General features: G+C 49.6%; 1 protein-coding gene across 1 annotated transcript; it reads right to left on the bottom strand.

Moving 5' to 3' along the window:
- Positions 1 to 13,501: 13,501 nt before the first annotated feature.
- Positions 13,502 to 20,599, bottom strand: FOXA1 (forkhead box A1). The gene is made up of 3 exons (XM_079991775.1): positions 20,220 to 20,599; positions 14,698 to 16,621; positions 13,502 to 14,630 (listed from the first exon to the last, which is right to left on the bottom strand). Exons 1-2 carry the CDS (start codon positions 20,289 to 20,291, stop codon positions 15,308 to 15,310), a joined length of 1,386 nt encoding a protein of 461 aa, XP_079847901.1. The 5' UTR covers positions 20,292 to 20,599; the 3' UTR covers positions 13,502 to 14,630; positions 14,698 to 15,307.
- Between the last annotated feature and the right edge of the window lie 2,074 nt (positions 20,600 to 22,673).

The following is a 22,673-nucleotide window of genomic DNA, read 5'->3' as shown; positions in this document are numbered from 1 at the left end:
ATATACTGTATACCGTATACACACACGTTTGGGACTCCGGTGTCAGGGCACAAACATCCACCGATGACATATTATCTTTTTTTAAAAAAGAGTAACTCTTCAGTGGCCCCTTGGGTCGTGTACACGTGTCTGTTTAATGGTAATTTCCCTCCTCCATGCTGAGCAGTGATGCAGTGAGGCGATCTAGACTCTAGACTCCATAGTCCCTCCCCGCACGCGCTTTGGGGATGGATGCTCGAGTGCATTACTTCCCTTTTGCCCCAAATAAGACAGCCCTGCTAGGTTCTGCTGAGTAGCGCCTGGGCATCCTCCCTAAACCCCTTCCCCCATGGCACCACGGACTGATCTTCCTTTTCCTGCCCTGATGGGCGATTGGGATGTAAGCTTTCTCTCTCCCCCCCCCCCCCCACCTTCCTGGCTTGTGGAGCCACCTCCGCGCATCCTGCGCAAAGCGCCCTCCTTGGGTGCAGAAGCTGGAGGGAGCTGGTCTCCGAGTGCGTCGTCGCCTGCCCTCCCCCAGCCTGGAGACTCCCCGCGTCGCTTGGAGGAGGCTATTTTCATGCTAACGGGGGTCACTGCGGAGAGTCGCTATGGAGAGAGGAGAGAGGGACCCTCGTCCCCCCATCCCTCCCTCCTGGTTACCAAGCTGTTGACATTCCCCGCGCCTCTGCGAAGTACCAGGAGGAAATGTATGTCCGCTTAAATGCCTGCTTGCCTGGCTGGCTGGGAGAAGAAAGGCCGAGGCGGGCTGGCTGAGGCTGCTGCTCCTGCTGCCCGCGGTCCATTGCAGCTTGAGATGATTAACTGGAGAGCAGCTCAAAGCCGGCGAGGCACAAAGGCCTTGTTGACAATGGCAGGAGCGCGGCCAGGCCCGGACCAGATTCTTGCTGCTGCTGCTGCTGCTGCTGCTGCTGCTGCTGCTGCTGCTGCCAGCCAGGCTCTTGGCAAGGCTGGGTAGGCTCCCCAAGAGTCAGGAGCAGCCTCGGGGTGAAGCAGGCCAGTGCTCTCCCTCCTTGGGCCTTTGTGAAAGGAGTGGCACTTGGCAGCTGAAGCCCAGATGGAGCAGACCCAACGCTAGGCCTGAGAGGGCCAGCTTGCTTTTCTTAAAAGCTTCTGTTAAAAGCAGTTCATGCCCTTTCCGAAGGGTTGAAATTCAACCAGTGAGACTTTTCCTCCTTCTCCCTCGCACTACACTAGGGGAAAGTTTCATCTGCAGAATTTCTGTCTGCCCTGTTGCTGTTAGAGATGGTTAACCCTAGGCTGGGAAGAAAGAGCGCCTAACCTTTATGGGTGACAAGTGGAGCCTTCCCTTTCAGGGGAATCCGATTGAAAAGAGATCATCCTTTTGCCTCTTAAATCTTTGTCAGTGCCATAGCTCCAGTCTGAAACAAGGGAAGTAATTGGTGTGCCTCTGAGCACCTGCAGAGTGCCTTTCATTCTTTCTGTAATGTGAGTTTGGTGCCAGGGGATTCCAGGACAGGTAAGCTGCCAATTGATCTTGTTTAAATTAACCTCCATGTGCCATCACCAAATCAAGCACTTATAAGGGCATTTTAGAGGCCTTGTTCAATCATCTTTAGGGGGGTCTAGCACCCATAAAGGTTAGGTGCTTGCTTCAGTCCTGAAACAGCTCCTCCTCTTTAATATTTATTAAGGACACATGAGAAATCCAACCTGTGTCGTAATAGATTAACCTTATTTGTGGTCTGGGTGTTGTTTAAGGAAGGCTTGCTTGCTTTCTTTCTTGCCCTTTCAGGCCTGGAACAGCAGCCTATTCCACAGAAATTTACCTGGCAAAGCTGGCTTCATTTCTGCATGGCAGGCTGCTTTTCAAAGCAATGGAGCAGAGCCAGAAAAAGTGGGACATAGTCTAACAAAGCTGGACAAAAACCATATGCATGGTGAACACAGCCTGTTAGAAAATCCTCTCTGAGATAAATCCCCCCCACACACACACACACCATGGGGATGGGAGTGGGGAAATTAAAACTGCTAAATATACTCTTATCCCAATCATTTTCCCAGATTCTCAGGGCAGAAGAAATAGGAGGAAGACATTTTACAAGCTATGATATGAAGGTGGTTCCCAGTTCAGTCCCTGGCATCTCCAGGTAAGGTTGGGAAGGACTCCTGTCTGAAACCCTGGAAATTGGGTACCCATCATTGTAAACAACATTGAGCTAGATGGAGTGACCTTGTATGGCAGTTCCCTGTGTTCCTAAGGCACATGAGGCTTCCACTTTGCTGCAGTTAAGTGGGTCTTAGTTGAGTTAATTCCATGTGAAAAGCAGCTTGGGTTCCATAACACCAGAAAGGTGTGATATAAGTATAAGAGAATAAACAAAACTTAAGCTATTTCTTCTATTGTCAGTTGAAAGTCTTGTTTGCATTCACTGAGTTACAGCTACATATCAGGAGCTGTGTGTAGCATCAAAGTGATCAAATCCCTGCACTAGAGTGGATTGCATTATGAATTGCGTAGCTCAGAATTCAGCAGTCAGCCATTAAAGTAGTTCCCATAACTCAGGTGACACTGAAGGAGCAGGTAAGGCAATTTATAATGGCTCTGAAAACAAAATTAAAAAGCGCACAGATATATTTTATTTCCATAATTGATATTGGTTGCAGAATTCTTTTATTGATGCAGAATTTTGCTTACGAAAACAAGGAATAGTCGCATACAAGGTTCAGGGGGTTAAAATATCCCTAGATCTATTCATGCTGTCTCCCCACTCCCCTTTGCTTCAGCTGGAGCCACAGCGCATGATGTGTTTAGGCTGGAATGTGTGGATTTGTTGACATTCAAATACTTCTTCTTAACCAGGTTTTTGAGAGGGGTGGTGACAGGCAGTTCATTTCACTTAGCCCCCAAGCCTGCAGTTCCTTGCACACTTTCTTGGAAGGGAAGCCCCATTGAATTCCGTGGGGCTTTCTTCCAAGTAAACATGCATAGAGGCTAAGGCTGAAAATCTGACTTCGACATCAAATATCCTGGACATGAGAAGTCTGTTTGCTGGATCTATTTGTGGGGCAAATCACTTGGAGAACATTCACGAAGTCATATTGCTAATCTCGATTAATGAGGCTAGAATAAATAGCAACTCGGCTATTAAGCAACCTATTAGTACAGAAGGAAGCCCAGCGGCAAACCCCACCTTGCCAGGACTCTTTTAACTACCCTCGTTGCATGAACAGAGAAGGCGCGATGAATTCGGGTGAAGCCCGAATGTGAGCCTTGCAAGTTCACACCTCCGTCCTAATCGCTTTTCCTTGGAAGTAAAGCCCCCTTGGTTTCACTGGGACGTTCTTCTAGATAATAGGCATTATTTGGTCATATTTATCCAGTTATTTCAGTGGCAAACTAAATGCGTCTGCTTAACTCTCTCCAGTCTTTATCTTTGCTTAGGATCGTGCCCAAAGGTTTTGAACTAGTTGCCAGAGTAAGATTCGAGCGGATTTGGAAGCCCGTCGGGATCTGGGCAAATCATCATCATCATCATCATCATCATCATCATCAAAGGGCAACTTTTCTCTCAAAAATCGTAGCCTGGTTGTAGTATTAAGAGGGGAGGGAGGTTCGAATGCGCTGCCCTGATTTGTCAGCATATATATTTCCGACCTAGTGATAAAAGTGAATACTTGGTAGAGTCTGTTTTTCAGACGGTGCCGCTGCAGCTGGACGAAACGAGGACAACAATCGAGCTTGTGTACTCTGTTTGTGTATCTACGGTCGTTTACAGTGCTCACAGCTGAAATCCGGCGTGACTCCTCCAGTCATTTCATATTTCGTTTCTGTTTAGATAAAACGCGTAACTGAATCCTCCCGACAGTCGCCTGTTGTGACCCTGCCTCCTCTTAGAACCTTCTAATATTCTCAGCAGAATCAAGTGTTGTCTTTGGCTGCTGGGGGAAGCCCCTTCCGAGGTTTCCTCAGGGACAGACCCCCCCCCCAAGAGCAACAACTCCCGGAGTATACAGGCGTGCAAAGGAAAAGATTTCCCCCTCGAGTCTGCTGGGTGCACCCCTATATTCACTTTCTAGGAAGTCAATCCTATTGAAGACAATGGGTCTTTCTGCCGTGTAAATTGCATTGTTAGAATCGTAAGGCTTTGCTCCTCTCCTCTCCAGAGCTAGAATATGGGTAAATAATAGAAATATTTGCTTGATTTCTGTAATGTATACAGATAGCATCATTAAGCTTTGATTGATGCAAATAATAATAATAATAATAATAATAACAATAATAATAATAATAATGATCAATTATTATTTGGACCTCTAGCACTCATTGGGAATTTTGCTGATTCCGTGGGCAGCGGATTGCGCCTTTTTAGTTCTGCTATCCAGTATTCTGTTGTGTTTCTCGGTTTAGAATAAAATTCAGTTAGGTTAGCCAAAGCTTCCGAATGACTCTGTTGCCATCCTTTGAACTTGCTTCAGGCTCATTGCAGAAAATGAGCAACGGTCAACCACTGAGAAAAAGACCTATTTGGGAGAATGCATTTTATCTGATGCTTCCATTAAACACTCCGCACTCCTGTGGGTCTCTAAGCTCACCAGAGTTGCAATGCATTCCCGATAACCTAGTACAGCAGCAGGTGGAATACATATGACCAGGCTGGTCCCCGACCCCGTTCCCCACCCCAGTCCTAAACCCATTCATTGGAAGTCCGTCAGTCATTGGGATTTTCCTGCCAAGTAACGTTTAGCATCGATTTAAGATTATTAAAAATAATCGGGTTTCCAGGAGAGATAGCCTGTAGTTCTAAATATAGTTATGCTTGCTCCACATCCCGATCCTATTGAATATTTACTCGCAAGTAACTGCCACCGCTCAGTGGTGTTTTACTCCAAAGCAAAGGTGCATCGCACTGGCGGTTAAATTTGCCGAGCGATGTGAGTTTTCGCCCTCCTTGAAACGCGCCGTGTTTGCTCTCCAGCTGTTGCAGCGCTTGTCTTCTGCTTGGTTTCCAGTGGAAACGCGAAAAAAGTTGCAAAGCATTCGAGGTGGCTGTCGCTGGAATATATTCTCCAGCCATTCTTGTCTCTCTTTTTGTGGTCCTCCTTGCAGTGGGGAAAGAAGATTGATGCCATACTCTGAAGGCTGGGTTACACTCTGTTTGGTTTTCCGTGAAAGACACACACACACACACACACACACACACACACACACCATTTTTAAAACACCATAACCTCTCATATACTTCTTTAGATTTAAATCAGTGGGGCTAGCTTCCAAGTAGATATATTCGTATTTTGCTCATATATGCTGTCGGGCAACCAACCAGTTGCTGCAATGTATTGCAATTGAATCCTAGTGTCTCATAACACAATGGTAACAAACACAGATGGGAGGTTTTCAGTACCTAGCAACAGCTCTCCAAATTTCTAATATATTTTAAAGGAGGAGTTTCCCAGGCTCTTTAAATTAACATTGCAAAATGGGGAGCTGAGAAATCTAACAAGAGTTGGCTAGTTACCTATCTTCTGCCATAACATATATCGTTTTTTAAAAATCCAGAAAAGAGATAAATATTTACTGGACTATTAAAAATCAAACACTTGTACAGAGTTTATCTGCTCGAGGTTAATGGAGGCGACTGAAAGAATCCCGTTAAGGATGGGGTCCTAAGAGGACTGAGATGGTGTAGGTAAGTTCTGTTGACATCCGTGGGAACTGGAAACGAACCTGAATTACTTGCCACGTTCGTACTGAAAGGAGCTCCACTGAAACCTCCTATACAGTACATAGAAGCAGAAGCAAGCCTGTTGATTTAGAATGGAACACAGGAAATGTGTTCAGGGTTGCGATCCAGCAGCTCCATCCCCAAGCCAGCTAAGCTGGAGTGCCTGGATCTAAGCCGTTAGGTTGCAGTCCTGCACATAAATAATACCAGTGCCCTTGTATGAAATGCGGAGAAACTGTGGCTGTGTAAGAGGCCTCTTTGACGTCTGCGGCGGGGTGGGGGGGATGGACAGTGCAATGGATGGATGGCAAAGGCCAAGTCTTGCTCAACTGACCTACATTCAATCTGCACCAATTACAAAACCTGCTGGGGGCTCCCAGATCCACTATCCCGTTTACCTGGAAGTGGAACTTGCTTCCTGAAAAATCTAGGCCAAAAACGCACAGCCACGGGGAGAGGGGAGGTGCGCGTTCCTACAAACACTGACCTGGGATGTAATTTCCATTCAACTCACTGGGGCCTATTTCTGAGTAGAGGTTATGGGCTTGCACTGCGATTGCAATGAATGGAACCAGCCGGTGGGTTTCGGATCCTTTCAATCCTGGCTGTAGAAGCAAGAAAACTGGAGGAGAGAGCTGGGGAGGGGAATTCTGTATCTGGCGTTTATCGCAAACCTGAAACTTACAACAAAGGGGAAGCTTGGTCTGTCCAAAGTTCAAAGCTGTGAAATCTCGGTTAAGTGTGCGTGTGTGTGTGTACAATAGAGAGAGAGGAGAAAAACACAAGCCTGGGCCAGAAAATGGCACTCTACTGGGAGAGGGGGAGGTGATTTCGACTAATCTGTCCTTAACTGTTGCATTGTCACAGGGTGCAGAATAATTAGTGGAAAAGAACACATAGAGAACAAATGCAGTTTTCCATGGCGTCACCCTTCTTTCCTTGCTTGGTTTTCCACTGCTGAGCCCCTGGAAAGAACGGCTGCGGATCTTGACCCACGACAGGTGACAGGAGCCATGTTGCCTTGAAAAGCAAGAGGCATCTATTCTGCATTTGTTTGAGAAATGGAGACACCTGGACTTCAGAGCGGCGGGGAGAGCGCGACACCTCTCTCTGCGCGCGCAGTCAGACCCTAAACACGTTTGCTCAGAAGGTGAATGCACTGGAACGTTCAATGTGTGCAAAGAACTGCAGCCTGTTATCTCTCGCGGGACATAAACAAGGAATATATTAATAAATTGGTTATATTTCTAGTACGAGCTTCATCACGAAGGATCCTGGGCAGTATGCAAAGTAGGTTCCCCTCCCCCCCTTTAAACCAAGCTTCAACAATAAATTAAAATAGTTTGTACTTTATACCACAGTCCTAATCACAGACTTTTAGATGTAAGTCTCCTTGGATCCTACTTTCAAGTAATGTCTAAAGTTACAACCCTGCGCATTCTTACTTGGAAGAATAGTCCGCTGAACTCAGTGGGATTTACTTCTGAGTAAATGTATCAGACTCTAAGATTAAGCTGCTACCCCAGGGATGGGAAGCTGCAGCCCTCAAGACATTGGTGGACTACAAGTCCCATCATGCAGTAACCACTGGTCCTGCTGGCTGGAGCTGATGGAGTTTGGAGTCCAACAACGCCACATGTCGTTCCCCACCATATACATGAATGTGACAATGCGATCCTCTGTATGTCTACTAAAGTCAATTCATAAGCGTATTAGTATCAACTGGTGCTGGTTTTGGCACCCCGCTCTGTTTTCATTGCAAATATTCGTACAGATCCATTCATCGTAAAGGCAAGCCCACTCAGATTCAGAACGCGCTCATTAGAAGCATATGCAAATCTATTCAAATCAATGAGAGGCTTCCCACTGACCTCCATAGGATGTGGATTGCATCCAATATAAATCAGCTTGAACAATCCATCCCAACGTGATGTTTGAGAACCGGTTGTGCTCCTTTGAAAGGACTGGGGGGGGGGATTTCCAGGCAACTGAGATTCATAAAAACAGATTCATAGCAACGGAACCTCTGGTTCAAAACCGCTTACACACACACACACACACACACAGAGAGAGAGAGAGAGAGAGAGAGAGAGAGAGAGAGAGAGAGAACTATGATATATAGATACACAAAAAACACACACAGCTATATCTTCTGATTTGTTTTCTGCGCCTGCTTGTTTTCATGGCATCCGAGTCCTAAGCATTTTTTAAAGGCAGTCGATCTTGTTGATTCCCATGAAGCTTTCTTCCAAGTGGGTCACTTCTAGGATCGCCCCCTGAGAGCACAACCAGGATTCATTTAAATTTCGTCTCAGCCACAAATGCCCACCCCTTCAATATTTTCTGCGAAGTCTTCCTGAAAAATTTGATGCGGGGGAAAGGAGGTCAAATGTCATGGGGGATGTTATCTGGAACAATTGCAAAATATCCTTCCCTTTAAAGCTTCATTTTTTTTTTTAAAGGCAAAATGTTCAGGAGCCACCGAAGCTTAATCCATCAGCAGGTCCATCTTACATTAACCAATAAAGTGAAGGTTTTGTAAGGATGCCGAGGTGCAAACAGAAATACTTCTGTTATTATGGAGAAACATTCTGTTTCACCCCTGAGGAAGAAGAATATTTTCTTCTTGTTCTATTATTATTATTATTATTAATAACAATAATAATATCAACAACTGTAACTGGATTTCTTAACAAACAACCCGCTGCATCTCTGTAAATCTGCAAGCATGGCCCTGGAATAGATTCGTGGAGAGAAATAAACTGAAAAATATATACAGCAGTTCCCGGTCCACATAATATTGTCCTGGGAATTTTGGTGTAATTAAGGGGGGGGGTCTTGTATTGCACCGCAAATGCCCCTATTCTGCCTCTATGGGGAATCTATCGCGGCATCCCCTCCCCCCTCCCCCGCCTCCCCATATGGGTCTTTTACACTAGCCAAAATCCAGTTAGCTCTCTTAAAAGGCTTCAGTAATATGCTGAATTACTCCCTGCTTGAGTTTAATGGAGTTAAATGAGCCTGAATGATGGCAACAGTTTTAGCTGTCTAGCACGTGGCTTGTTAAAAGAAGGTAATTGCATTTGAAAAGGAAAGGCATTTCCTGCGTCCACAGGAAGAAGGGAAGAAAGCCAGAGCGTCCCCCATTGACGCCGGAATCTACCTATGTCCTTGCTATGCTGCGGGACAGCGAAACAAGAGCGCAAGCATCCCCTGGGGAACAAATCGAGGGCGAGGAGGAGGACTGAATTCGCTTGGGGGCTCGAGAGCAAAGACCCCCTTCCCCACTGAGCGGATGGCGGAGCGAGACTTGCAGAGAATGCCGCTTTGCAGGACGCGTGTCTCTGCTTCTGGGGCAGAAGATGCCAGGCTAGGGATGCTAAAGATTAAAACCCACACGCAAGCCCGCTGCCGAAACCAGATATGGCGACAGCTGAGAGTCGGCCAGACAATAAACAGCTTTGCTTCTTCCCTCTGTTGCCTTGAAATTGACATCGAAACAAACGCAGTAGTGGCTGGAGCAGGGAAAGTATTTTTACAAGGCTGTTGTAATGAATGAAACCTTGCTCCTCCTAACCTCCCCCCCGCCGGCCGCCCCACTCACACCATTCTCCCTCCCCACTACTATCCGGACCCAGCGCTTTCTCTCCGCCGTTACTGCCCAATATAATATTACTTTAAAGTTGCGAGCTGTTTATAACACTCCCCGCAGCACCCAGGGAGATCGATCCCCTGAAAGTCAATGGACCTAATTATCAGGTATATGTGTGTCTGGAGAAAGGGGGGGGGGGCGCGAGGAAAAAGTCCATAGCATTTCCAGAGACGCAACCGCGCTCTGCTGTTGCAGCGAAATGCCTTTGGCTAGAGGTTTCGATGTGACCACGTATCCTCTAGCCCCTTTGATTAAGAATAAAGGTCGTAGAGAGATGGGTTTTCCAGAAGTGCTATGCATTAACCAGCCCGGCAGAAGGACGCGCGTGCTTATTATTATGCCTCGCCAGACGGAGCAGGTGAATATCTTTTATTACACAGGCGCGGAGTACATCTTCCAAGTCAATTACGCCGCGTGTTGCCTACAGTGGAGAAGGCTGAACCCCGATATCCATCTCTTATGATCGTTGCTTATTTTGTGGGGGAAGGAGGGGAAGACACACACACACACACGCCTTGTGGAAAATAAGAGACGAAGGTCTCTTAGGGAACAGTTGCGATGGGCATAATCCAGCCATCCTTGTGGGCTGCAGATGGCCCGCTTCTTTCCTCGTGGGTCCCTTTGAAACTCGTCTCCTGGCTAAACACTCTCGCTTCTGCACCTTTGCAAAAGAACCGAGCCTTAGCAAAAGCCCGGACATTGCTTTGAATCTCTAGAAGTCTTTTAATCGAAGCTCTGTATAGATTGACTATGCCTGGAGTAGTAGTAGGAATAATAATAATAATAATAATAATAATAATAATAATAAATATTTTATTATTTATATGCCGCCCGTTTGACTGGGTTGCCCCAACAAATTAAAACATGACAAGACATCAAACATTAAGAACTTCCCTATACAGGGCTGTCTTCAGATGTCTTCTAAAAAGCAGGTAAATAGGCTATGGGCAAGGCACCCTGCTGCACCCCCTAAGGTTTTGAAATGCAGATGAGGAGATGGGAAACAAGAGCGGAGGCGGGCTCCTTTTAACACGTCTGAACTAAACAAAAACACACGTCACCCATACGGAGATCTCATTCAAACGCTGCGGCCTCTACTTTTAGCCGGACCCCAAATCCGTGAGATTGAATCCCGCTCGGGGCTCCCGGGGGTTCGCTCACGCCTCAGAATTTGGACTTATAGGTGAATCCAGTCTAAGGGTGCCACCTTAAGCTGGTTTACTCGGAAGTAAGCCCCACCGAGTCTTACTGCCGGGTAAACGTGTGCAGGACTGTAACCCTAGAGAAAGTGCTTAGGATTGCATTCGAAGTGCCCAAGTGCTGGGCGCAACAGCCGGATCCTATGGGTGTTTACTCACGAGGCAATTCATCCCGAGCTGTCTATCACTTCCAGCTGCCCGCGCTCTCTCTCCACCACCCCCAAGCAGTTTACAAAAGCTTCGCAGGCTGTCCTGGTACGCATTTCCCTGAATAAGCCACGTCGATCCAAGTAAATATCCTCTCATAGTTTACTCGGAAGGCAGACCCAAGTAAGCGCCGCAAAAGGTAATGGTAGTCATGTTGACCCACAAGAAGAAGAAATCCAAAATCCACGTTAGAGCGATACCTTTATTAACCCAACCTAAGTGAGGTTTGGAGTTCGGATCAAGAGCGTGGAAGCGTCAACTGATTTCCCTTCTCTCCCTAAGACACCCCCCCCCCAAAAAAAACCCCACAACTCGTTTATTTGCCCTCTCTCTGCTGGAAGGTTTTGAGTTGTAGTGTCTTGATAGGCGAGAGTGAGCCGAACTAACCCCTCTGAAAGGAAGCCCAGCTCCTAAATGCAGCGTTACTTGAGAATCCGCCTCGCACAATTACAGTATATTTGCACCGGAGAGTGGAGTTTGACAGTCTCCTTTTATGCAACTGAATTCGGGAGAAGGGGACCAATTGTGCGGATATTAGACAGGAGACGCAGGCCTTTCCTCTGCTGAGTATGTCTGGAATGGGCAGACGAAAGGGAAATGGGACCCAGGTTCACGCATACACACGACCCTCGCAGTCCAGAATGATGTGCTGTTAATGATGTGCGTTGTTTTGGTGGGTCTTCTTGGTACCGAGCCCAGGAAAGCTGGCACAGAGAAGGGGAGGGCGAGGAGTGGAGCAGCTGGTCACGGCCGCCTCCTCACTTGGCCCTAGACCTGGAAGCAAGCGCTGTTCGTTTCAGGGCCGACTTTCCTCAGATTAATGGACTGAATTAAGGCACTGAGTGTAATGAGAAGCATTTGGTGATCTTGGAAGCCCGGCTCCCCCCGCTTAACGTGCTTGTAAACAAGGAAGCCTTAAATGAGGCCAGCGAGGCTTCTGGATCCTAGTCGTTGTAAACATGAAAAGGAGTTGGGGGCTTTGGAAGCAAGCAGGTTTAAAATGGGAGATCCCACCGCTTGGAGCCAGATGGGCACGGTATAAATAAATCCTCACCCTCATCGTCACCGGGGACCCCCTCTCTCAACGCGACAACAGAACACAATAAGCAAACCTTGAAACTCAAGGGCGATGGGTGAAATTAAAAAGGGTGATTTGGAACTTGTGTGTGAATTTAGATCTGCATAGAAGGAAGTGGATCTCCGGCCCAGAAAACCTTCTGCCACAACACTTGGCTTTAGGCTGCAACCCTTTGCGCACACCTTGCCTAAGTAAGTACCTTTTGGGGGAAATATGGATAGGATTTCCAGCATTAAACCTACTACACCAGATTCTCTGGAGCTCTGTTTAGGATTGCTACCTTGATTCTCTCTACCCGGGTAGCAGTAGCAACAATCTACCTACCAAGTTTGATCCTGGATTCTCGCCTCACTGGTTGCTATCATCCGGAATTCAGTGGGGATTCATGCCTAGGATTGGAATCAATCCGAGGAAACATGCATAGGATTGGACTCCAGCTGTATGTGTAGGTCCATGTTTCCCTTATGGATGTCCCTCTGAAGTCAGTGGGATGCCTCCGCCCCAAGTGTGTCTTAAATTTGCAGCCATATAACCTGAAAGCATTTCAGACTCTTAGAAATAGAGACCTGGCCTCTTCTACAGACATACTGATGGAATAAAAATAACACCGAAAGCCTTACTTAAAATGGTCTCATTCCAAAGGCTTCTGTCACAACAGCGAAATCTGAATATGAACAGCTACAATGGGAGTCCAACAATATACAGAGGACACACTCAAAACACTAACTGGCAACTCGATACACAAACTTGTGTATCGGTAAACTTTTTGGGGAGGCTGGAAGGATTTGATTTCCCAAAAAATATTGCAAGCAGTAACTTCAGCTAATTTAAAGGGAGGTGCGGACAGGACCAGGAAAGTGAGAGAAGCGCCGATTCCTCCTCTCTTGCTAACTGGGCGCTAAATTCCACTGCAAAGTGAAGCGATCTTTTGCACCGTCTGCTACAAGTCGTTCCCTCAGCAAAGACTTAGGAGAAATAAAACGGAAACTGCACACTAGAATTCACCACCAAACTGCAAAGCCGCCTTCCAGTGGACAAGAAAGCACGGGCAACAGAGCTAGTTTCAGCAACCGACACAGTTTATATTTTTTAAACTCGCTAAGTGAATGCAACCCATTTCTCACTAAAGCCAATGGCAACATCCCTGTTTTGGTTGCTGCAGGCATTGCGCCCCCGTGTTCTTATGGGGGGGGGGTCGATTAAAACTTGAGTCTTTTGTTAATGTAAAATAGAGGGGTGAGGGGGTTTCATCACTCGATAATTCACATTACAATAGTAGAACCCAAATTAAAAACAACATTTCTCTGCTGGGAGAAAACAATAACAGTATTCCTTCAATGCAATCTAGGGCAGATCGGATGCTCTATTTTTTCTTCCCATACATAAGGAAAGAAGGTTTAGGTTTGCGATAAGACTCCCCCCAGCCCTGTAGGAATGTGCTGCTTGCTAAATATTCAGTACATTAAAAAAAATATTTAATGTGCGTCTACTAAGAATGGGTTTCTGTATCACAGAAACCCCTGTGAGCTCCTAATTTATCAACTAGGAAAGTGGGGGGACGGGGGACCAACATCTTTTGTTTACCCCCTCCATCTCTTTTTTCTATTCCAGACCATTTAATTAATATAGACGTATCCATCCTACCCAATAATGGAACAAAATAAAATAACCCAAAAAATTCTCTCGTTGATAATATTCGATTTATTTAAAGTCCTTAACTGCAAATGATCGAGAGAGAGAGAGAGAAAGGGGGTGCAAAAAAAACCCAAAAACATACGTCGCTGCTTATATTGTCATTTTTTTTCCTTTAAAAAAATCAAAACATTTTTTTTCAATTACAATCACATTTATTATAAAATTAAGATTTTTTTAATTTTCTTTAAAATGGTGTGTGTCATTTTTTTTAAAACCGTCATTTAGAAGCACTTTCAAGCTGTAAAGAAAGAAAGTAATAAAACCGTGCAAATAAATTAAGGACGTCGTGAAAGCGAACAGGGAGGGGAAGTGGGGGGGGGGAGGAGGAAGGGAAGCAACCCGTCTGGCTAGGCTAAAACATCGTGTAAAAAAAACCTGTGGAAAGTGCATTAACACTGGATGAACGTGCTAACAACGGCGATAATTAAGCGGCCACAAGAAATTCGAGAGGGGCAGAATCATGACTGGTCATAGACTGATCTGATGAGGAGGAGAGGGAGGGAGAGAATCCCTTCTATCTTAAAATATTCGGGGGAGGGAGAGGAGAATGACAAGAATTATTGTTGTTACGGATAGATATAGTTCGAGAATGCACGCGGCGGGGAAGGGGTCCTGGGATTAAATACCCGGCCGTCCACGTGGCCAGGGCGCTTCCCGGTGAAGGAGACGCTTGAGTAACAGCTTGGAGGGAGGGGGGAAATTAAAACGACTGCGACCCCTGCGACTTTGCATCCATATCCAGCCGCGACCCCTGTCACTTTGCAGAGTTAGGGCAGGGGGGTTCAGGATCAGGCTCTATGGTCCATGGGCGTGTGACCTATCTCTCCCAAAGGAGCCATTCCGAACCGGTCAGATCAACTGTGGGTTGGTTAGGAGATTTCCTTTCCCCAAGTCTCTGGTGGGACCGGGGGCTGTTCTGTTCAAGGACTCCCTTGGCATATATATATATATATGCGCATTTATATATTCAGCACTGTGTCGCCTGTCCCTGGAGGACTTCCTAATTTAAATTTAACTTAAACCTCTCCATTTGGGACTTTTATCTGGAGAGGCCTGTGTATGCAGAGAAGGCCCCCGTTCCACCTCATTCTGCCTTTTTTTTATTTATTTATCTATCTATCTAAAGGCTTCCTGCTTGGCAGGGGGTTGGACTCGATGGCCCTTGTGGTCTCTTCCAACTCTATGATTCTATGGCTGGGCTGGATGGGGAGAAAAACTTGGAACAGCTCAGTCTTGAGACCTTGCAGGAGCAAGCCAGCCAGAGAGAGATCTGACTCACTAGAATAAGGCATCTTCGTAGGTCTGCTTTTATTGGTTAAAGGTACTAAATCTGATGAGATTACACTGAAGAAGGTTAAAGTGGGGCGGGGGGGGGGGAATCCACCAATAATAATAATAATAATTTACAGGTTGGAAATCAATCTTTCTTTCGTGGTCATGGCGAGGGAAGGTGGTCGGTATATACAGTGTCTGTTTGCGGAGTTGGATGCGTTTTGCTGGACTTTCCAGACCAAAATAGAATAAACACTATGCATTGGGGGGGATACAATAATAATAATAATAACAATAACAATAATAACAATAATAATAATAAAGTAACAGTCCTTTCTTCTGCTCTCCGCCCCCTTCTCCTTTTGCTTCCCCCGCCTCGCAGGGATGGTGTTGGGGGAAACGCACCGTCAGTTTCGGCTGAGAGATCTAGGAGAAGGGGGAGGATGGGAGAGGCCAAACCAACCAGCCCTGCTGGGGAGGAAGATTGCTGCTTGGTGCGCCCTCGAGTCCCTGCCAGCTAAGACGTATTTAGGACGGGTCTGGAATACACACCTTGGTAGTAGGACGGCTCCAGGGCCGAGGGCTCAATGCCTCCCCGGCCGCCCATGGATGCGCTGCCCAGAGGCAGCCCTCCCGGCAGCCCGGCCCCGTAGGAGGAATATTGCAGCGCTTGCTCGTAAGCCTTGAAGTCCAGCTTGTGCTGCTGTTCCGAGGAGGACATGAGGTTGTTGATGGAGAACGGGTGGTTGAAGGAATAGTGCGGGTCGCCCTTGAGGTGCAGCTGAGACTCGTGGTGACCCAGAGAGTGGCCCGGGTGACCCAGAGAGGCCAGGCTCGGCCCGGGGGGCACGGAGGCCGCTGCCACCGCTGCCGCGGCTGCAGCAGCCGCCGCCGCCGCCGCAGCTGCGGCGGAAGAGGCCACCGACGGCTTCAGCTCCGCTCCGCTCCCGCTGTGGTCCAGGCCTTGCGGGCTGCCCGAGCCGGGATTCGAAGGGGCGGACTCTAGCTGGCCTCCTTTGGCGCCTCGGTGCAAAGGCGAACCTCCTCCTCCGGGGTCTTTCCTGCCTTCGCTGCCGTTGCCTCCTCCACCACCACCACCTTGTCCCCCGACGGCACCTTGTCCCGCTTTGCCTCCTCCGGGCTGCTTGTCGCACTTGAAGCGCTTCTGGCGGCGCAGGTAGCAGCCGTTCTCGAACATGTTGCCCGAGTCCGGGTGCAGCGTCCAGTAGGAGCCCTTGCCGGGCTTGTCGGGCGAGCGCGCCACCTTGACGAAGCAGTCGTTGAAGGAGAGCGAGTGGCGGATGGAGTTCTGCCAGCGCTGCTGGTTCTGGCGGTAGTAGGGGAACAGGTCCATGATCCACTGGTAGATCTCGCTCAGCGTGAGCATTTTGCTGGGCGCCTGCTGGATGGCCATGGTAATGAGCGAGATGTACGAGTAGGGCGGCTTGGCGTGCGGGTAGCTGCGCTTGAAGCTCTTGGCGTCGCGCCCGCCGCGGCTCAGCGACGGCGCAGCGTACCCCATGGGGCTCATGCACGGAGGACCCATGGCCCCGTAGGCGCCCAGCCCGTTCAGAGAGGCCTGCGGGCTGCCCATCGCGTTCATGCCGCCGGGGCTGAGCGCCGAGCCCATGGCCGACATGCTGTTCATGGCGCCCCCCGACGCCCCGGGGCTCAGGCCCGCGCCCAGGCTGGGGTTGGCGTAGGACACGTTGAAGGAGCCCGACGTCATGTTGCCGCTGGTGGTCATGGCGTTCATGCTCATGTAGGTGTTCATGGAGTTCATGGAGCCCAGGCCAGAGTTCATGTTGCCCACGGGCACCGTCGAGTAGGCCTGCGGAGGGAGACACTGGTTAGACGTGGGGGGAACTGGCTGAATCTTAATTTAGACGGCCGAAAGGAGGCGAGAAGCCGGAACGCACCTGCCTGCCTTCCTAACCTCCCTTCCCTCCGTGACCCCAGTGGCTGCCCCAGTCCCTTTCGACCTTTGCTTTTATTGGTCACCTCGGTGGATTCCCAGCTGCTCTAGCAAGATTCCTTTTTCACGCAACCAGCCGGCGAGGATTAGGATCTCGACTATCCCTCGCAAACTACACCCAAAGCGGCGCCTTCTTAACCGTATCCTAGTCTCTAGTCTGCGATTTATCACAGGGTTCGCTAAAGGAGCAGTGAGCGTGTCCAGGTTGATCCTCCAAACTCTAGAAACATATTGGCCCTGGATGGATCAGGGTTTTTTTTTGGGGGGGGGGGGGTTGTGTGAGAAGGAAAGGGGGAGGAGGTCTCTCTTACACACACACGGTTTGCATTTGAAGAACAGCGACATTATGAATCTACTCGATCTAACTTTATAGGAGAACCAAGGCGTATCCGTAAAAGGTCCCGATTTGCACCGAAGGCGTCGCAGCTTGGCGCGCATCCTGTTAAAACGTTTTTCTTCTTTCAAAGTAAAGAGTGCGGAGGATCAACCACAAACCGTTGTAGGGCCTTCATCTCCACAGAAAGTAAAAACAAGAGTTGTGGAGATGTTTGGATGCGGCCTGCATTGTTAAGACGAGGCCCTGTTCTTAGGAAGCAAAGATCCCGGCCGCGCGAGTGGGTGGCTGCGGGGGCCAAATTATGCGCAACAAAGCAGAACTCGGGGACACGCGGGGGAAGAACCAGTCGGCCCAAAGGATTGGACACCCCCAGACCCTCCCTGGTCCTGGCAGGGCAAAGCGCCGGCTGAGACAAGCCACTCCACATCCTTGCTGCGGGCATCTAAAATGGGATCTGAGGAAGCCCGGCGCTTCCTTCAGAGATTCCCCTTTTCCAAGGCCAGGTCATGTACTATTTCATTATTTTTTTTTTTTAATCGAGGGAAACAGTAGTGAGAATTAAATACACTTAAGAATTACAGCGGGGGAAGAGAAAGGTCGGTGTGAGAGAAGCCGCCATTCCCTCCAAAGATCGCCAGCATCGCCGCCACAAGAAAGCGCATCCCTAGGAAGGGAAGGAGGGAAACCCGACGGCTTGCGGCGCTGCCCCAAGCGGGTGGCGGATCTGCCACTGGCCTAGGCCGCCGAGGCAGGTGCCTTTCCCGAAGGAGGCCGCGCCGAAATCCCCGCGCCTTATTGCAAGGCGCCGAAATGGAGCTCTCCGAGGTCGTGGCTCCTCCTCGGCCTCTTGCCCCAAAGCTTCCCAAAGTCTCAGAGAGAGGCTGGTGGGAAAAACAAACTTTGTGGCCTCTTTGACACAAACCCCGCGTCCCCCTTCTCTCTCTCTTCTGTTCTGTGCTGGCTGCCCCCACTTTCCCGGCCCGCCAGGAAGTTTCCTGCAAAATGAACAACTGCCCAAAACAACACAGGCTTTTCTTGGAGGTGGGGGGCGAAAGGTAGCTTCCCTCCGCCCATCTATTTTCCCGAGGTTTATAGTCAACCGAAGCTTCATCAAACCTTTCGACCGTTTAAATTAAGATTCAGCCAGTTTCCCTACGTTGAGTCCCAAATAACAGAACGGTCTGGAATAAAAGAACAGACCAAGGAATAATTAAAAAAAAAAAATCAGTCTGGGGGAAAAATAGACCGAGAAAGCGAACCCCCGCTTAATTTTTAAAAAATATAATTACTAAAACAACTGCAGCTAATGCACGCTATTAGCTGGGCTTGAATTCGGAAGAGGGTATCCCATAGGTTTGCTTCCTAGTTTGCTTGTGTTTTAAACGTTCAGTAGGTGTAGTCCCGGTTCTCTAATATAATTAGAATCCCAAATTCATAAAAGCTAAGAGATTTACAATATGCCTGAGATTTCTTGCAGAATATCTCTCCGACAGCGTTTGCATATTGTAGAGGTGGCTGTGATATTGTGGGTGATATACAGACGGTCCTCCTACTTCTGACATTTTTTTTTCTTTTTTAGCAAAAAGTCCTAAAATTATGCAGTGTGACTAAGCATAACTGATGGAGAATATAATTTCTATATAAGCATTATATTTCTATATAAAACTATTTCTCCATAAATGAATCATTTCCCCCCTTGCCTGGCGTGCTACGATTTATAAAACAAATACGTTTTTAAAAACAAAAACCTCAAGTATCCTTCACCGAGCAAGACTGGATGGGAAAATAATGTGTGCGGGCGGGTGAGCGATAAATAAAACTGGATGTAAAATTGTCAATAGAACACTGGAAAATCAAATTGAGAGAGAGAGGGAAATCTGGCGCGGAGAAGGATGAATTATGCTTACAGATGAAGGGCCCCACATTAGCATACTAGCGGCATTTTAGGGTCCCCCTCCCCGCTCCGGAGTGCCTATGGCGCTGGGAAGAGGCATACATTTAATCTAAACCCCTTCCTTGGCCTCTGTTGACCCTTCAGTATTAAATAAGAATCCGGAATACGACAGCCTACACAAACACATATGTTCAGCCGGAGTCTACAGCCGGCGCAGGCAGCGCATATGAACCCGGGACATTAACTCTGGGGAGGAAAGCAATGTTGAGCAATATCTGCTTTTTTGCACACACGCCGTCAGGTCTGCTTGATCTTGGGCGCCTCTCCCTCCCCGCCCCCACTTCTATTTTCGTTCCTATCATCTTGTCACTTTCCCTTTTACGTTCTGTAAGGCTCGGTTAGCAGCTGAAGCCATTTTTGGGGGGTATTTTTCCGCCTTTCACTCCCTATTCAGTTAAGAGGGCCCCATTCATCTCTCTCTCCCTCCCACCCTCCGCCCCATCGGGGTTTTACATGCTCCTCCACCCGTTATTGTTCGTTTGCGCGTCTTTGATCTTTTCTTGGAAGTTCTTTGGAGCATATTGTTAAATCAGGAACGTGGATATGAATGGACAATGCAAAAAGAGAGCCCGGTTCCTGGTCTCAGGCTCCAGAGATCCTATTCTCCGCAGCGCCACCCGCCGGTCGCGGGGAGAATTGCTCCCCTTTCAGTTTTTATTCCGCCGCCGCCTTGAAAGAAGCGTGTTGCAAAGTACACACGAACGATTGTTATGCTCAGCAGAGTGCAATAGCAGCCGAGGTGAGGTGAGGGGTGGGAGGGAGAGAGAAGGCGGCCGACGAGGCACAAAGCTTTCCCCGACGGGAGGGTTAGTAGGGGTCTTTGCCTCAAACAACCCCACCCCCTGCCCCACACATCAAGGCCCTAACTCAGAATCAAGAGGCGTTGGAGGGGCGCCCGTGGGTCTCCAAGGCGAGACTCTAGAATGAAACCAAGGATCCCCGTCTTCCGTCCACTCGACGGCCAGGGAGATCTCCCCGCTGCCCGCTATAGTTTCTCTTTGGCGCCTTCCTTCCCGGGTTCCCGGGCAGCTGGAAGGTCGAGGGAGGCAGACCTGGGCTTCGTCGGGTTCTGGGAGCGGACCCTGGCTCCCCCTCTCTCTCACACCTCGAGGGGACGGACGGAGCCCCTTTTCCAAGCCCTCCCTGCACCCCGCTCGGCTCACCTCCTGCGTGTCGGCGTAGTAGCTGTTCCAATCGCTCGTCTCGTGCCCTTCCATTTTCACGGTCCCTAACATCCTGGAACCAGCCTGCCCGGGGTAACCATCCAGCCCCTCCCGGCGAGTGGCGGGTCCGGGGAGCCCCCCGCCCGCAGTCCCGGAGCGGAGGAAGCCGAGCTGCGGCTCGATCAAGCCCCCCGGCGGAGGAGGAGGCGGCGGCGGCGGCAGCAGAGGCAGCAGCAAGCGGTGTGCGGCGGACAGCCACTCGAGGAAGTGAGGAAGTGCTGGCTGGGATGCGAGGGGAGTTGAGCTGGTGTGGATCTTACGTCGTCGCACCAGCGGCGGCGGCGGCAGGAGCAGGAGCAGCAGCAGCAGCGCCCACCTCCTCCTCCTCCTCCTTCTCCACCTCCTTCCCCTCCTCCTCCTCCTCCTCTCCCCATTTGTCCGCCCGCACAAAGACGTTCGCACCTACAAAGCCGGAGATGCACCTGCAAACAAGGCCGCGCGCAACTCCCCCGGGGCGGCACTTTAGGCGCAAAGCGGTGTAATTGGCTTAAGCGCACCGACGTGCTGTTTGGGGCGGGAGAGAGAAGTGGGGGCCCGTGAAGGGAGGAGGGAAACGGGAAAATACTGCCCCCCTCCTTTCCTCCAACCCCCTCCCTCCAGTGGGGAAGGGGAGGGGCGAGGGGGGATGCCAAGAGAGAGGCGAGCGCAGCCCCCTCTGCTTGGATTGGGAAGACCAGTCTGCGCCTAGGGCTGGCTGGCTGGCTTTGCTCGAGGGGGTGGGTAGCAGAGGCGACCCCTTTCACTTGGTGGCCGCTTCTGGGGTTGGGGGGGGGCAACAGGATGGACCCCAAGTGTGCCTCTCTGCCCCCCCCCCAGATCCCCGTTTGCCTGACCATCTCCCCAGGCAGCTCCTGGGGGCAGTTTCGCCTTCATTGCGCACGGGCTTTCCCCCTCCTTTTTGGCCCCGTCCCCGCGCCGTCCAGCAGCCCCGAGCCTCCGTGTGAATGAGTCACTCCGCGTGACGCGCGCGGCCCCAATGAATAGCGAGGTCGGCCAGGCGGCTCGGCTTGGCAAGCGGCCCAGGTGAGTCACGCCGAGCAGCTTCGCGGCCAGCCAGCCTGCGCGCCCGCCATCCCTCCCTGGCTGGCGCCCCGCGCCCCTGGCCTGCCTGGGCGGGTGGGTGGCTGGCCAGCGTCCCCGCACAAGGGTCCCCGGCGGAAAAAGAGCAGGGCCTCCCCCTTCCCGGGACGGAGGCCCCGATCCACGTCCCTAGGGCTGCGTGGCACCAAGACACGCAGTAAATCTGCCGGTATCCCTTGCTTTTGTGTTAGGCGATCCTCGGCAGATCCCACTCGGCCATTAACTCGAATAGGGCTGCTTCCGAGTAAATGGGTTGAGGTTCCATTTACACTTACAGGGTGCTGTCTTCATTGCTCCCAAACGTTGGTGGCCGGCCCGCGGAGTAGAAACAAGCAAATCGGTCCAGAAATTTGTTTCAGCAGGCTCTGGACAAGGAGGGGGGCACGGTGGGAGAGATTTTCCATGGGGTGGATCTAGACTTTGTTAATTGAACTTCGTTCCCGTTGAAGTCAGTGAGGCGTGGGTCCAGTTATGGGCAACTTTGCCCATCGGTAGCAGTGGGACACCGGTCGAACGCACGTCGTCTAGGTTCACCCTCCTTTCTATTTATAGAGCTATCCTATATTCCGCTATGTTCTGTGGGGCTTGTTGCCGGTTTAGTGCACGGGATCGCAGCTTAAACCGCGACCGAAGCTTCTCAGCCTTTCCTCTATTCCAAATAATGTTAAGTATTAGGGCCAGTGCCTGCAATCCTACGGGGGCGCAAGTCTTTCTCTGAGAACGTGGTAAGTGTCCCTTACGAGGAACGTTGCATAGCACCGTTCTGCGTGCATACTTCCTCGAGAGCAGATCCCAGTAAAGTCAATTGGCCTTACTGAGTAGGATGAGGCTGAAAAGGCGATTTAGTTCCAATGCAACCGATGGAATAAAATATGCTTTCAAATTCTAGCATTTTGCCCTGGCTAACTCTAAGTGGAATGTGGCTCCTTTTCCTTTTTTGGGTTGGGAAAACATGATCGCATCAGGGTTGTGTGTGTGTGTGTGTGTGTGTGTGTGTGTTTGCTTGCTTGCTTGCTTACTTTTAAATGGTGGCGGTGCCCAAATGCGGTTCCTAAGAGTTTGAACATCAATGGCAAGGAAGCAATCTCAACTGCTATAAATGATGGCGCAGCCTTGCCCTGAATGAATGTATGGAGCACAGCCCCCACACACGCGTAAGGAGGAATTCAAGTTCCTATTGACTACGCCAGAGCTGGTTACGCCACAACTTTATTCCCTTACAAAATCGCAGCCGCCTCGACTTAATTTCAGATCGTTTCTTTCTATTGATTTCGCTGGAGGAATCTTACATCCGGAACAAGCGTTTCGGTTTAC

This window comes from Podarcis cretensis (assembly GCF_951804945.1).
Source record: "Podarcis cretensis genome assembly, chromosome: 1".
Lineage (NCBI taxonomy): Eukaryota > Metazoa > Chordata > Lepidosauria > Squamata > Lacertidae > Podarcis > Podarcis cretensis.
This window is presented reverse-complemented; position numbering and strand designations above follow the sequence as displayed.

Excerpts from the sequence above, each read along its gene's own strand:
- FOXA1 (XM_079991775.1), bottom strand. The coding sequence starts at position 20,291 with ATGTTAGGGACCGTGAAAATGGAAGGGCACGAGACGAGCGATTGGAAC. Across the intron at positions 16,622-20,219 it reads ACTACGCCGACACGCAGGAG|GCCTACTCGACGGTGCCCGT; the intron begins GTGAGCCGAGCG and ends CTCCCTCCGCAG.